Source organism: Centrocercus urophasianus, unplaced genomic scaffold (assembly GCF_019232065.1).
Source record: "Centrocercus urophasianus isolate 14NV4802_14NV808 unplaced genomic scaffold, USGS_Curo_1.0 seq_26, whole genome shotgun sequence".
Lineage (NCBI taxonomy): Eukaryota > Metazoa > Chordata > Aves > Galliformes > Phasianidae > Centrocercus > Centrocercus urophasianus.
The window spans coordinates 10,216,774-10,233,100 of NW_024884822.1; the positions used below are offsets into that span (position 1 = coordinate 10,216,774).

General features: G+C 42.4%; 1 protein-coding gene across 6 annotated transcripts in view; it reads right to left on the reverse strand.

The window, feature by feature from the left end:
• GRIA1 (glutamate ionotropic receptor AMPA type subunit 1) overlaps positions 1-16,327 on the reverse strand; it is a 107,799-nt gene that overhangs the window by 35,314 nt on the left and 56,158 nt on the right. For 5 of the 6 annotated variants that reach the window (XM_042826220.1, XM_042826218.1, XM_042826217.1 and 2 more), the window contains 4 exons: positions 7,198-7,359; positions 6,197-6,364; positions 2,681-2,785; positions 529-639 (listed from right to left, as the gene is read on the reverse strand). In XM_042826220.1, coding sequence (XP_042682154.1) covers positions 529-639; positions 2,681-2,785; positions 6,197-6,364; positions 7,198-7,359 — 546 coding nt within the window. The remainder of the gene's footprint in view (positions 1-528; positions 640-2,680; positions 2,786-6,196; positions 6,365-7,197; positions 7,360-16,327) is intronic. The other variant, XM_042826219.1, reaches the window with a different exon arrangement.

Here is a 16,327-nt window from a genome sequence, read left to right on the forward strand (position 1 = left end):
AGGTTTACAGCAAGCATTCAGCAAACAAGTTAGTAAAATTTCATCTGTTTCTGCAGGGTGATGGTATACAATGACACACTACATGATACCATACATTATGGGATACTTATTGTTCCTTCATGATTATAGTGGGGATTTGTTTTTAAAGCTATGATTCAGTCTCTCTGCACAATACAGCTTATCCTTCCGAAAATTACAGCCCACATTCTGTGGGCTAAACACAAAGCACAGGTATAATGTTCCTAATTTACCTATGCTGATGCCTCTACTATCTTGTCATAATCTTTTGTATTTTCTATCCTTAAGCATGAGAGCTCTTTAATACCTACTTAATTAGCCACAGCAATTTTCAGATACCTTTATGGACCCGACAGGAAACAATAAGTGCTGTTATTATTATTGTTATTATTGTTATCGCTATTATAAAGATGATACAGTACAAAACAAGGTGTGCAAAGGGGAAGAGGCAGTCAGCACATCAGGGAGATGAGGGAGAATGAGAGCTGGGCTGGAAGTCGCAGCACTTACTAGGATCGTTGTGACTATGTACGTCCTGTTCTGGAGGCTCGTGGACTCGTTGCCGGTTTGAGTATCTATGGCTACTGGAACTAACTTTTCATCTTCGTTCCAATAACCAATCTGCCAAATACAAATCCAGGACAACTTATTGATATCTCCTTGTAATATTAATCAAGATATGTTAACAGGGTCATTCAAAAAGGGTCAGATCTCTCTGCAAGTTTGTACTCAGCCCAGTATCTCCCATCCTACTTCTTGATGTTTTTTGAGGGGAGAATCAGGATTTCTCCTGACCCACCATGCCTCCAGCCTGAGAATAATGTGTATGATTTACTACATTCTCTTTTATAAACATGCAAAACCAAATAGCACACAGCAGTAGATTATCGCAATTTCTGTCCAATCCCTACTGCAAGAGGTCACATTTTCCCTGTGTGACTTCTGTATACTTTTCTAACACGCCTGCTGCTTGTCCAGATGTGACAGGGTGATAAAATGCTGTTCTCCAGCTGGAAGCTTCTGTAAACATAGAACTGACTCTTAGTATATCTTAAGACAACAGAAGAAAAAAATCAAGTGAGAAAAGAAACAAAAACGATCCTGGTCAGTGCCAAAAGGTTTGAAGTTATGAATAAAAGCAAACAGAAGAATTTGTATGCTAAAATGTGCCTATTAATTAGGGTTTGGGCTGATCTGTCACTACTTGCACGTAAAGCAGCGTGCCAACGAGTATCAACAAGAAGATCATTGCTGAGATTTTCTTCTTCCAGGGCTTGATTTGATAAGGGGAATTCCATCACCTCATGTACATATGGTATTGCCTGAGCTTTGGTCAAGTGAAAGCAATTTATTATAACAGTAAATGGGAAAGGATATTAACACAGGGCATGAGCAGGAGTTGCTGATGGCAGATTACAAGCTGTAACAATAGAGGAAGAAAAAAACTCCACACAGGCGTCTCATCCGTCTTCATTGCACAGAGAAAAGGAGAAGAGAGTGAGGAAAAAGCTTCCAAAACTCTGCCCTGGGGCAACATAAATGGAGATGTATGGGTTTTTTCGCACTTTTATCCTGGATCTAAGATAAAGCATGCGTCCTGTCAGTTACGTGCCTTCTAAACAAATATTTCTGTCAGTAAATACACAGCAAAATCAAGACATTTAGCCATTCTGCTGCTTCTCCTCTGGATTCCCTCTGGACTGCTATCATCTTTCCTGAAGTTCACAGCCCCAAACTGGACATAGTATTACATTTATCCTCTCGTGAATGCCAGATAGAGGAGGAAGATCACTTTGAATGTCTTTATATTGATAATTCTTTTATTTTTCAGTGAGGAATTGGATTTTTTTTGGGGGGGGGGGCTGATGCAGCTGATTCCTGCTTGGATGTAGTGGGTTTTGGCCTGACATTGGCTGCTGCAGGCATAAGTGAGTATGGAGGATGGAAGCTGTACATGTGGGACTATCACTATTTGCAGTTTCCTTGGTTTCAAACACGTATTTTACACTTCAGGGGGCGAGGGGATGCAGAGGGGTTGCAGTGAACGCTCCATTCCAAATTATTTAGCAGATTTCCTTTATCCACAGAATAACTCTTTTCTTCAAATAGGCAATATCTAAAGCGGGACATAAGTGTATGGAGTCAGGCTGACAAATGGATCAGTGTTTCAAGGGCTCAATGCACCTGAAAATTCAGGTTTTACAGAGTGCCTGGAATACAGAAAGGTACAAAGACCTCAGAACAGTAGCAATACCTCAGTACACTATCAGAATCTTGTTAATTCTTGAGCAGAATTAAATCAAAATAAAGGGTTCCCTGGCACTGCTTAGGGCAGACAGGTTCCTCCTGATTCTGTCTTGGCTCATTTCTTAGAAATGAAAACCAGGAGTGCAAAAACCGACAGTTGTGTAGCTGAGCCTGAGCCAAAGTGTCCTGCCAATAGCAAGACTGTGTGGGCCAAGCTTTCCTTTCCTGGAAATCCCCGCTCCACAGCTAAGTTGCCCTTCTTACTCTTGATAACCCCTTCCATATGTTGCATTTTTTTAGTAATACACCGTGAGTTCTCTGTTGTGCTTGGCTTTGCTCATGCAGAGACCTAACTACACCATGAGAACAGAGAGTTGATGCCAGATGCAGGAGCTTTAGACGCTTTCTCCATTACCTTTCTGATCCCATCGTGTTTCATCTCAATCACATGGAGGGTGTAGTTGGTCCTCCGCCCCTTCTCATTAAACTGAACGTTGCCAGACAATCCTTCAAAACGGACCTTAAAGACATAAATATCAGTGAGAAGAGCACATAGATCAGCATCCCAAGCTCTTAACAAATCACGTCTCTTGAAACTCAGTGGTCCATCACTAAGCTCAGTGGTGCATCAGAGCCAGATTACGTGTGGGAGCCCATCATCTCTTGGGATGCAACAGGCAGCTAAGACAGCTCTGAATGCCTCAGGCTCTGTTTGTGTTGTCTAAATCTAAGTAGGGATCAAGACTTAGTAAAGAACTGGTCAGGCCAAATCAGGAACTGCACTTGCAGGAAATACGAAGCTGTGGACACTGCTCCCAGCTGTCGCCTTTTGAAAGAGAGGAGTCTATCAGTTAATTTACCTGCTTTAATTTAATTACCTGCTGTACCAGCCTGTTTAAATCTGACTATTCCATACCGTACATGACATTTACATAGGAAATTTTGAATCATAAGTCTCTGCTGATAACACTGCCATGAACCACATTCTATTTCCTTAGTTTTTCCTCTCAATGTGACTTGTTGCAAAAGTCCAGGAACCTGGGAAAAGGAGAACTCACATCCCTGGACTGGGGAAAAAAGATTTGTTCTCAGCCTTTCTTCTTGTTTTGGACAAATCTGTACTCTCTGCAATGGAATGCTTCCCACATGCAAAATGAGAATAAACATTGAATTGCCTTTTAAAGTGCCCTGAGAATCTTAGAATGAAAACTCTTTGTGAAGAAATGAGGATATATCATCACTATGGATGACATTAGCTGCTAATCTGCTTAAACTGTGTTTATTTTCCAGGTATTATCACAAAGGTTTGTCACGAAAACAAACATCTGCCATTGTTTTCTGAAGCTGCTTCAAGTCAAGAGGTTATATTTGGTGAAATTTGGAGAAAAGTGCTTTTCCCTACTCACAGAAAACAACATGCCCATAAAAGACACCTCGGTTGGAAATGCACCATTATCTTAAACACTCCATGCTTCCTTTGTTCCATGGCCCCTTTTACCTTTTCTGACTGACACTGAAGCTCAGTCACAGGTGCTCATGCTTTGTAGTTCCATATGCATTAAAAGCCAGGTGTACTAAAGGCAATTCTTTCTATCTGTAGGAAAAAAATCTTAATCCTATAATAGCCACGTAGCACTGACATAGCAAAAGGAGCCTCTCACAGCACAGCTGTTCTGTCATTTACCATCTTGAGACCCCTCTCAGTAGTCCTATTTTGTAGTTTCATCGACCAAAAGCATTCTGTCTTTACGGCTTTGTCACCGATCCAAGAATTTATTCTCTTTTTCATGAGAGAAAGTACCCCGCCCTCTGGATCATAACAAAATACAGTGAGGAATGATTTCAGCAGTGCTCAGTGCAAGTAAGTCAACCGGAGACATGGACAACTTAAACACACTTGTGTGTGAGATGCAGGCATGTGGTTCTCTGCAGGAAGAGAAGGATGCTTTTGTGGCCATCCAGTCTGTTGACTGGTAGGACCAGCTACCTGGTTATAAGCTTGGTTACTAAACAACATTAACAAAAAATACCTGTGAAAAATTACAATGATCTTCCTGAAGTATTGAGAGCTCAATGTGCTGGTTTAAAGCAATGCGTCGTGAGAATTCCATGGGAAGAAATACCCCTTACTTCTCTTTAATAAAAGCATGCATTTTGTGAAAATGTGTCAGATTTCTGTTTTTAAAAAACTGCAGAATGTTTCAAATTGTTTTTCTTTTTTGGTCCTGCTATCCTTGACTGCTTCCTACGCTAAAAAGAAATGAGGCAATTCAGGAGCTTATTCAAGACATTTCAGTCAAAATAAGTGGAGAAACTTTTTTTTTAACAGCTCTTAATGTTTCAGGCATTAGAAAATGGGAGGTGAGGAGGGAGAATGCTGTGAATATCTGTAACAATTGCTGTAATTGTAAGTCTTCACAGAAAGGATAACTCAAGCCTTCAATCTAATCTTAAGTTCTTTCCATTTCCATTTTCCTCTGTCTGAAATGGAGTCATTGCTAAAATACTAAATGCTGGAGGACCATTAAATTTGTAGTTAAAATTTCCTTTGAGAATTCCTTCCATCACTGCATGTTTCAGAACCTTTAATTTTGGCCATCACAACTGAACTGGCCAAACTTATTGAAAATTTTAATTTTTTTAAAGGTTAAGGAACAATTTTGGCAAATAGCTCTACGTGTTCTTCGACCCAAATCACAGCAGTTGAAAAGAGTTTTGAAATTGATTTAATGAAGAGATGAGAAAAAATCAGAGGTGATTATCAAGCACACACATAGAATTACCAAGACTAATTTTGATATCCTACTCTTGTAAATTCAATAATGAAAAACACTGGAGAGCCCCTTGCTCATCATATATCTTCCAAGTATTTAATGTTTATTAGGTAACTGATCTCCCTAATGCATCAAAAAGGCAGATTTTATTACAGGAGCTTGGAGAAGCTATGACAGTGATTTGCCCAAGGTCATACAGAAAGTCAATGACAGGCTTGGGAACATGTAAAATATAAGGATTAAAATCAATCTTAATGCAAGATTTGGTTTTAGAGGAATTTTTTTTTACCACCAAATCAAAATATGTGTAAAAAATTTACGTGAGATGAAAATTAGCCAGAATTATTTTGTTCTTCTTGCCTTAAGGAAAGAGGATGGGATAAGCTATATTTGGATAACACTGAACTAGCAGTATTTGCAAGCAAAGAATTCATCTATTTTTGAAACAAATGTAGCACAAACTATGAGTAAGAAAGTAGAGAATGTGTCTGAAAGAAGAAAAAATGTTAGAAATGAATGTCAGTTCTTAAATTTAAATAAGTATTGTAATGTTCTACCTATCCAAGTCTTTGAGAAGAGTGTATTATTCTTTTCCCTTGCTGTAAGTTAACATAAGTTTTTGTTTGTTTGTTTAAAAATCTAAAATTCTATGCAGGATGAAGAAACAGGATTTTCAAACTATTAAGGAATAAACTTTCTCAATAGCTGTTATTAAGGCTTCTCCCAGTCCTCACAGTATGAACCAAGCTCTAACATAGTCTTAAGGAACATTCTGATGTCAACCAATGCATATGGCAAAATCCATTTAGTTTCAAATGTCATTAGAAATCTGGAACAAAAGCTGAGTTCACAGAGCATTGAAGGAGCTTCAGAAAATGTGATCTAAACTGGTCTGTCTCTTGGAAAGATAAAAATAAGGACCCATGACTTTATAGGATAACATTTTGGCTTTTCCATCTAAGAACTCCAAAAGATCATGCTGGATGTCAACAGGAAAAGAAATTCACTGGGCTCAAGACCTAGCTCTTACCTGGAAGAATCAGTTTCTTAACCCAAGCAAATTATTTGGGCATTTCTGCTGCTAGCTGCCCCTCTTCCCCTACCCACAGGCTATGTATGGCCACCCCCACGGCACGCGCATCAGTTAGATTTTGAACCTGCTGCAATGCTCTCTGGATGTCAATTCCTTGTCCCCAGGGCACGGCCGGGTTGGCGAGGCAGTCCCCAGCATTGCCACGTCGGGAGATGTCGATCCGCTGCCTCCGCAGGTTCTGAAATGCCTCAGCCATCACCCGGACCCCATCGTACGTAAGGGCTGAAGTGTACTAGAGAGAGAAGACATTTGCCCATTAGCCTGAGTTGACCTCTGGTGTACTACACTGTTCTGTTCACTTTTCAGATTTTTTGTTTTGTTGTCACCCTTCCAGCTTTGGAGGATCCTTTGTGTGATCACTGATGTCTTGGTTACCTGTGGAAGTTGGTGCTTTCTCTTTCAGAGGAAAAGAGTGAGGCAGAAGCTCTTGATTCACCTTCTGCTGCCTTCAGATTGCACTCAGCCTTCAAAGCTACTCACTTGGTATCCAAATCTTTCTGTTTAATTAGAATCATTGACCTGAACTTTCAAGGAATGCATTATACAGTGTGAATGTGAGACTGAAAGATATGCTAAACCAAGTAACGAGTCACTTTTTCTTTCACAGATGGAGTCCAGAAAACTCTGTTGCAATGTGCAAAAAATCTGCAAAGGATGAGTTTATTCAAGCTGAAACTTGTGTAGAAAAGAGGTAAAACTCTGGTGTGAACAGCAACCGCTGCTTTAATTCCTTCTCCTGTGATTACCTATGGATTTATCTGTATGAACCTTTTTTAAAACTAATACTTCCAAGGTTGAAATTTCTAGTGCTGAGTGTTTGCCAAAAGTGTATTTGTTTTCAAATGGTAGATAGAAAAATAAAACCGCCTCTCCCCTCTGCCCTTGACACTTTCAAAATCTTCTGCTATGAGTTTGGAACAAATTAAAAAGCATTTGTCCTCTATTGTACCCACTGATTTGAAATGTTCAGAAACAACATCCAGAACAGCTGTATTATCACTGCGTGGGAGTGACTTGAAGTGGACCAGAAGGACCCTAAATTAAATGGTTTTCTATATCACTTACCTTTGGCCTCTTCCAGTCCACACGAGGAAGCTCCCTGGCATCGTTATTCCTCCACTGCTGCATGATCCTGGCAGGAACAGTATCTGTGTAATTCACCAACTGGAAGCCAGTGACGTTGGCTCCGCTCTCCCTGAATTTCGTCAGATCGATATCCATGAATCCCTGGTACAGGGCAGAAACAGGAGACACTCATCAGATGAACCATCTCTGTGTGGTTAACAGGAAACTTGTTTACCTATGGATTTGACAGTCAGCATAGGAGAAATCTCTTCCTTTGCAAAGTAAGGCCTGACGCTGAGAGGCTCCGCTCTCTGAACACAGGATGAAATTGTCTCTTAGGCAACAGAGGGACTTTGACATAGGCACTGGAGATACACTGCAAGCAGTGGGGAGAAGAGGATGCTGTTTGGCGTCCCAACTTTGGTATCCTCTCTTTAGCAGTACTGATATACAAAACTATTTGCTGTGTTCCCAAAGCAGGTGCTTGAGCAGAGCTTCTGTATCCATTTGCTCTCACACATATGATGTCACTGGGAGTTAAAAAAGCCAGGGCCATCCCTCCCACGAGACACTGGTCAGGTTCCCAAAATGGTGCTCACTCTGCACAGGCTTGGGGAGCTAATTAGCTCATTAATTTCCAAGGTCAGAATCAGGCCGTCAGATGGAAACCTGTTGTGAGAAAAAACAGCTTGCAAGGAAAAGACTAAATTGCCCTCTTACATCAGTGTCAGACCAAGAGAGTCGTAAGTGACTCAAAAATGTCTTTAAAGACTTTCGCAGCTTTTCTTCCGGCTTTTTGTAAGCAATTTAGCATCCGCTTACAGGCTGAGAATTGGATGGAGATGTACAGATGCTCTAACTAGATGATTTGTTTAGTTTCGAAGCGCAGTGATTTAGGTTAAAAAAAAAAAAAAAAGGGAAAAAGAAAAGAAACAGTGATGCTTCGTGAGTATGTATTTCTCAGAATGCTGGTTTAACCTACATCAATCTTGTATGTAATTGCCAGCGTAGCGGTTTCAGAAAGCCAGAGCTGTGATTAATGAATAGGAAATGCAGCACGGTAATTGTCTCTGACATTTTAATGCATTTCAGGCCAAGTGGTTTTTGACACACGGAGCTCCTAAGGTTCAGTAAGAGGGACCTCACAGGTTGCCAACTGGTTATTCATGGCCAGGACCAAATTGCACTGACATTTTGCTCCTGGGAGGCACTCAGGGGAAAAAGATCTGTCAAAAGAAACTACCACACAGCAACTTGAAGTGTGTGCCACCAGCTCCTCCTTGGAAGGCCCACAAAGGCACGAAGGAAGGTCCGAATTCATGACAGAATGTAGGATGTCCAGTGTCCTTAACCCATTCAACAAGCAGAAAGTTCAGAAAGGACTGTGACACCAAAGACAACGACAGCAGTGGTTGGAAACACTGCCTTTCACCATATTCCTCAAGCCCAGCCATTCTAAAACTGAGAGCATGCAGACCTCTAAAGATTTTCCAGTTGTTAAAGGAAGTTGGGGCTGTAGGGAATATCATTAACCTTGGATATGCCTTTGCGTTTTGAATGTTATTAACTGCTGAAAAAAACTGTTTTCACCTGTTATCCCTCCTCCACGTGCCCCAATACAAGGTCAGTACAGGACCTTGTACTAATTACAAAGGAATTTTAATTACTGCACCACTGAAGTCTGCTCAGAGCAGTTCTGAGTGACATGAGTGCAAATGAACTGGGAAATACCAGAGGTCAGATATTTTAGAAAGCAGTTCCTAGAAGAAGACAGTTCTTGCTGGCTAACATATAAACAAGAATATATTGAATTTTATACAGGCTGTCACTTGGAAATGTTTCGATTAGCAACGCAGCATCAGGAATTAAATACGCTTATCTGTCTTTCTGGAAGATCAGTCCGTGCTTGTAAGAATGATTAGAGCAGATGAATCACAATATTTGCAAGCAAAGAAGTCATCAATCACCTGATATCTTGTACTACCTACAACAACATATTGCAAAAAAAAAAAAAAAAGGACTTTTTATATAGTCTTCAACTGACCATACTTGGAAAATTGAAAACAAAAAAAAGATTGTCCAGGCTAACCCTCAGTGCACGAGAGAAAGAGCAGCTGTAGGATATAATCATCTAACCCAGTGTGACAAGTCATCACCCATTGCCTAACTGCAGAGCACAATGACACTACCTAAGCAGTAAATACAACATAACATCACTAATATTAATTAAGTATGGTTCAGTTCCACGTGAGGGCATCAGGGAGAGGATTCTGGGGAACCTGAAGGCTGCAGCAGCCCCACTCTGCCATCCCTGTGCCTGAACACTGTGTGTATGCTCGTATTGCATCCAGCCCTGGCCAGGGCAGTACAAATATTAATTATGCAATGCCTCACTGCAAGGAAGTTCTAAGGGAAAGAAGATATAAAGTGAATCATGCTTCCTTTACTCAGAAAGTCTATCTAACATCAGTAAGTGACTAAGGAGAGATTGCAGCCCACTGCTGTGGGGCAGCAGACATGCTTGCAGCAGTGTGGTTGGTATCGACCCATTTGGAAAAGAATCAGCACAGAAATGCTTCCCTTCACCATCAAATCAAATACAGCAAGAAGTGAAGAAAGCTGGAATGAGGTTTTCTATGGGACATTCTCAGCCAAAACATTTCCAAAAAATACTGTCAAAAGCTCTCTTTGCAGCCACGTATGGAGCATCGGGCTGGACAGAGAAATTACCTCACAACATGGAATCCACTGAAATGTGATTTCCTTTGGGATCTTTAAACCTGGACCACTTGGGACAAGTATCCATGGAACAAGCAGGTATGTGGCCTCTCCCTCTTACTCAGCACCGCTGGTGCTCTGGAGAGGAAAAGGAACCACAGAATCACAGGCAGAGGAATGCAGCAGTTCATGCCCAGTCAATGTGCTGTGCCCACAGCTGGGGCAAGCAGGCAGAGCAGCATCCAGGGGAACACAGAGCTCTCCAGGCTCCCCATGGGCACTCGAGGGAGACAACATTCCTGCAAGCACAGTTTTCTTTGGGACCATTGAAACTACACTGGAAGGGATGCAGCAGCAGCAAGCTCACCCCTGCCCTCCAGCAGCCTTAGCTGTCCCTTCTATTTAAATTCGCTTTGCAAAGTCATCTCTGTAAATCAGAGAGCGTGGCCTTCTGCCTTGTGTGTGCTGGGAAAATGCCCAGCTTTCTCTGCACGCTATCAAATCAGGAGTCTGACAATAAACCACAAGAATCTGGACCTGTCCACACTGACAGCACCTTCCTCCACGCCTGCTCTGATTCACAGCATCTGCAGCGCAGCTCACGCAGCAGCCAGGCTCGGTTCAATGCAGGGAAGTTGCTCTTTAGCCCATGCTATGAACTGTTCTCTCTGCATTAATGAACCTCACAAAGCAATTGCAAGGAAGAGCCCTGCTGTTAGTAAATAACATAGGCAGCTGGTAAAGACCTTCAAGTCTTCAAATAGAAAACAGCAGTGCTGGAAAGCATTCTTTCCTTGTGTTGTTTTCCTTGCTTCGTCTGTTCTTTATGCTGTGCTTAAACTGAGACCATTTTTCAGCCAAAGGTTGTTTTACTGTCCCATTCACTGCTTTGCTTCCTGGGAGAGATGTCAGCAAGTCACACATTTATATTCCTCTCCACTGTGTGTGAGCTCAGTCATCAAAGGAAATGCATAATGCAGGAAGACTGATGACTTGAAATGTGTCTCATGAATCCATCTTGATTAACTGGTCCAGGAAGGATCTGCCTTAAAAAGAAAGTCCTCAGAAATTATCCAGGTCCTTATTTATACCCTGAGCATCACCAGGAGCTTGGGCAGTGAGTGGGCAGCACAGATTGCTGTCAGACAGTGGAGGAAAGGCTCCCACCTGCATGACTGCCCTCCTCAGGCCTGTCAGCATATCCAGTTCTCTGCACATCATCTTTCTCCTTCTCTTTTCTCTTCTTTGCTTTTTCTTTTCTCTTCTGCTCTCTCTCTCTTTTTTTTTTTTTTTTTTTTTTTTTTTTTTTACCTGTCACACTTGAATCCTACACTGAATTATCCCTCCTTAAGCAAAAACTGTTCAAACAATTCATCCAAACTCACCTGGAAATGTGAGACAGCAATGAAAAACTGGCCCAGTTCTCTTTAGATGCAATCCCTGCATGGTCTACAACGCCAGACTGCCTCCTGCTACCGGACTTTATAAGGAACACTTGCAAAAAGAAAACAACAGCTTCTGAATGACTGTGGATCAGCCAAGAGAATGCAAAGTGGCTCCTGTCATTCCAAGGTATGCTGGTGTCATTCTACAGGGAGCAGGAAGTCAAGCATTTTCAGATGGAGCTTCTCTAATCTACCAAATTATCTTCAAGTTTGACTTGTCCAATAAAGTATCATTCCTCACTCCCATCAATTTGTATTAATAAGGAGGGTACATCAGAAAAGAGCCCAGCTGCTTCAGTTTCATTCCAGCATGCCTTCAACAGAGAGGGAGAGGACTTCTCTTATGCAAAATTACGAATATGTCAAATTTCGTTGTAGCAGTAAAACATGAGAATCCTCCCTATAACATGGAGGCAAAGAAGAAAGGGCAAATAGTGATGGGAGGATGGGGCAGTGCCAGACAGGGCTTCAGTTCTGAAGCCTGGTACCCACTTTGTGGGTACAAGTGAATGTGCAGATCTTGCTGGAAAGCTCAGTCCAGCCACTTTTTGCAAACATTTGCTCTTTAGAGAACTTTCAGAGCAGCAACTGATTTAAAGGCTTGGGAAACGTGCCATGTAGTGACAGATTCCAGGGCTTCAGTCAAAGATATGATTAAGGGTTGACCTGATCACAGTTTACAAGGACCAAAACTTCAGTAATGGAATATCTAGTCCAACAAACAGAAGCATAAATCTGATGGAGGAAGGCGAAGCTAGGCAAGTTCAGACCAGAAATAAGCATCAATGAAGTCACCAAGAGGAAACTGTTGTGGATTTACATGTCACCTCTTGCAAGCTGAGCTGGGTAATGGATTAGATGACAGCAAACCTCTTAGTTTAACAACTTTTCTCTTCCTTGATTTAAGCAAACACATCCTTATTTCTAACAGCTGTAGTATATCCGTTTATTACTCACTTGATACTCAGTGATTTTTTTAAGCTGCTGTAAGTCACCTGTGCTTTTGAGCCTTTAGCTGCTGCAAAAATCCTTCCAAAGGCTGCAGCTCATATTGTCCTTTGTGGCCAATTTTTATATCAAAAAACTAGACAATTTTCTGTTACATGAGACAGTCTAATTCAAACAAAAATTAATTCAGGGCTCCTGTGTCTTCCACTATCAATAACTTAGATGAGATGATGTTACTGGAGTTTCTTCTGTTTAGTAACGTCGGATAGGAACAGAAAAATCTGATTGGAAGTGAAACTGGAAAACCAAGTTTTTTGGTGAGTCTACCTGCATCACAGTCTAACTGGTACAACTTTAGAGACTTAAAAATAACTTAGGACATCTCTTTCCAACATTAGAATAGCAGTTTCGCAAGCCCAGGCATCCTGAGATCTGACCAGCACAAAACGCTGGTGCTGTATGCATCCTTCCAACTCCCACGAAACACTTTCAGATCGGTTACTGATGCAAACCTGAGCACTGCTGACCTCAGTTGCACCTTCAACCACTTTTTTGGAGGTAAAAAAAATTGACATGCAGAGGCACAGTGAAATCAGAGGGGACACAAAGCAAAGAAGCAGGCTTTGCCTAGCTCCCACACAGGGCTCTCTGCTGTCAAAGCTGCTGTGTTGGTGCCCTTCAAATCCATCGGTGCTATTTGCAAAGTGAAACACAGCTCATGGCTGGACTCAGCACTCACATATAATAAATATAAAATGGCATAGGAAAAAGTGCTTACCTCTACTAATCACCTCTGTTCGTATCTTTACTCTTCTTTGCTACCCCTTGCATCAGCAATCTCATGCGCTTATCTATCCAACTTCAAAGAAGAGCATTTGCTAAAAGAAGAACCTGGACTAATGTGCCAGGAAAAAGAAAGGCTCAAACACTGTGTGGCAGCTGTCCTTAATTCTTCTCTTTTAAAGACAGGTCACACAAAGGTCACTTATTTTAAGACAAAAATTTTCCTCTGCCCATGGGAGCCAATGTTCTCCCACTACAGGCAGTAGTCAGCCCACCTCCCTGGCACAGGATAAACAGAGACATGAAGGCAAGGTCATGGTGAAAGAGTCTGTAACATCAAAAGAAAGAAACCCAAGAAGTTTCTAAGCTTGCTGCTCTGACAGTATTGACTGTATTTTTTTCTCTTTGTGCTTGTTAGACAGTGCTTTCAAAAGCTGAGAACAAAGCTTAGGAAAATACGACCCATGAAAACAAACACATCTTTAAGTTGCCAAACCCCTTTGACTTGTAAAAAGAAGAAATACAAAGAGGTGAAAAGAGAGAGAGATGAATGCAACCAGCCTGTGCTGATACACCTGACAAATAACCAGCTGGTGAATGCTGATGGTATCTCCTGGGTACTGGCTGAGTAACTCTGGTTTTCATGAGTTTGCAAAAATGGTGGATAGAGGCAGATTTGCCCCAAGGAAAGGCAGGAATGTTCACATGAATGCTCCCTTAGCAGCAATGTCAGAGGCAGATCTTCACGGGATGGGCAGAGCTGAGCAGGATGGCTGTGTCTTTGAGCAGACACAGAGAAGGATGTTCGCCCATGGCCTAAGGTGCAGAATGGTTTCATTTTGTTTGTGAACACAGAAATATTATTGTCTCACCTCGGCAACAGCAATTTCACTGAAAAAAAAAAAAAAAAAGGAAGCTGTTCCTGCTGGGAAATGCTAGCTTTCATTTGCTGTTACTTGTCAAATTTTGCCTGGTCTTTACTACAGCTTACTCGACAGCAACCGCTGGGCAAACAAGCAGTGATTAATGCAAGCCAGTTCCTCTTTGTTCATAAATTGTCTCTGACCAGACAGGGAATCTCTCCATCCTCTGATACTCCCATGAATGATTTCTGCATTTCCTTACAAACTCACTTGCTTAGTGCTCCTGAAGGGACACCAATTTGGACTGGCAGTAATGGGACAGTAGTGTGCTGCTTCTGACTGCCTGGTTTCATATAGTTCTGAATGAAAATATTGCCAACAGTAAGATTTTCAGGGGGAGTTATCCATAAACATTTCCCAATGTTTGTTTCTAACATGTCATTTCCATCATTATTTCCCCATATGGAAGGACTCAGGAAGGTTAGGCAGTGCAGCAAAACAGCTGAGGGTTCATCTGACTTATGCAGGGTCACTAGCTGAGAGTCTAACCTTCATACAGGATGAAAGTCCTAGAATTAGGACTCCATCCACCAGTGCAGAGGACAGGGAATAGTCCATTTGGAAATATTCAGGCCTTTGCAGTTTTCAGCTGTTAATTTATTCTATTATCTTAACACCCAGCACTTCCACAAAACCAGGCTGTCTTCTCCATGTTCATGTGTGCATGTGGGAATGTGTGTGTGGGCAACGTACACCCCATCCTCTAAGAACCTGACTACAGGGGGGGAAGTACGAGGTGTCTGAGGTCTATCCCTAAGTGTGTGAGTCACTGTGGATAAATCACAGCTTTCTACACCCTCTGAAGGTTCTAATGCAGCAATGAGATGTCCTTAGAAGAGGGTAAATGTTGTCAAGATCTCTTGGATTTGACAAAAACACGCTGTGGTTTAACTCTCCCAGACGGTGACTCCTCACGTTCTGCCAATCACATGTAACATCCCTGGTCATCTCCTCATGAGGAGGGCTGCTGCCCTGCCTCATCACTCAGGGGATCATCACAGCCTTTCTGCCACCCTCTCTGCAGACCCAAGTGGTGAGCAGCTCTGTGGTGGCTGCAGCACACTGCAGGCACTGACTCGGCTCTACTGCCTGAACCTGCCCCCGTGCTAAACCACAAAACTTGCTCCATCCTTGAAAGGGTCTTTTCCATCTGGAGAAGCACAGTCAATAGCAGCGCCCTTTGGGGCCCCTTGTCATCACAGAGACCCAGAGCAGCCCCCGCAGAGCTGTGTCTGGGAGGCAGCATCACTATGAAGGGCCTGGAGAAATGAACAGCCTTTTGCTCTGAGTTAATTATTTATAACCTATGCTGGCTGAGTATGCAGCCTTCTTCTAGCCTCTGTCCTCTCAGCATCTGTGCAAGGGCTAAGGAAACAAATTAAAGATTGGACAAGTCTGCTTTCTCAGACTGAAAGTGGGAGACAGCGGTACTCTAAGTCAGAGGGAAGTGCCCTTCCTGACTTCATCACCTGAGTATCAGACCACCTCATGCTTTTAACATATTTATCCCTATGAAACCACGCAGAGAGAAGAGGTGACATCATTCTCATTACCCATCTGCATGCGTATGCACAAAAGCACACAGACAGCAGCAACTTTGGAGAGTGTCCTTGCTTAACTTTAATGAAAGGACTTTCGTAAACATCTGAGTGCCAGGACGGGGGTTGCAGAAATTAGCACCTGGAGTTACAGGCAGCTCTCCAGTTTGCACGTCTCCCCTGCACCATGTAACATTTTTAAGATTGTAATTACATGGTAGGCACTCAGCTCAGAAGTGCAGGGTCAGTATAAGGGCATTGCAGGGTAATTATGTGTCCATTTTTGTCTTGTAAATTACAGAGTTATCTTGGGGCTGAGAGAAGGAGAACAGCAGCAACTGCTTGACTAATTAGTAGTTAAAAGTTTAATTATCCCAGCCCTGATGTGGAGCCTCTCAGATGCAGCTGCAGGAGGAAAGAACAGCTCCAGACTGCATGTGGACACCATGCCCTGCAGACATGGTACAGGTGGGACCTGGCCTGGGGAGAGAACACCCCACAGATCCCTGGCTCTTGGAGAGCAGGACCAGCCCCTGAATGTCCTCCTGGATGGAAAGGGCAGGAGCTGGACTGCAGAAGTCCTCCAACTGCTCTATGGACTGTGGCTATTCCTCTTATTTCTTTCCAACCCTCCATAAGCAGAAACAATTTCCAGCCTCCTAGGAAAAGACAGCATACTGCTCCAGAATTATGGCTTTGCTGCACAGCACAGCTCTGCTTTCAGGCAATGCCTTGGCAGCAAAGGAACAACACATTCCTTAAGGAAATCCTTAAA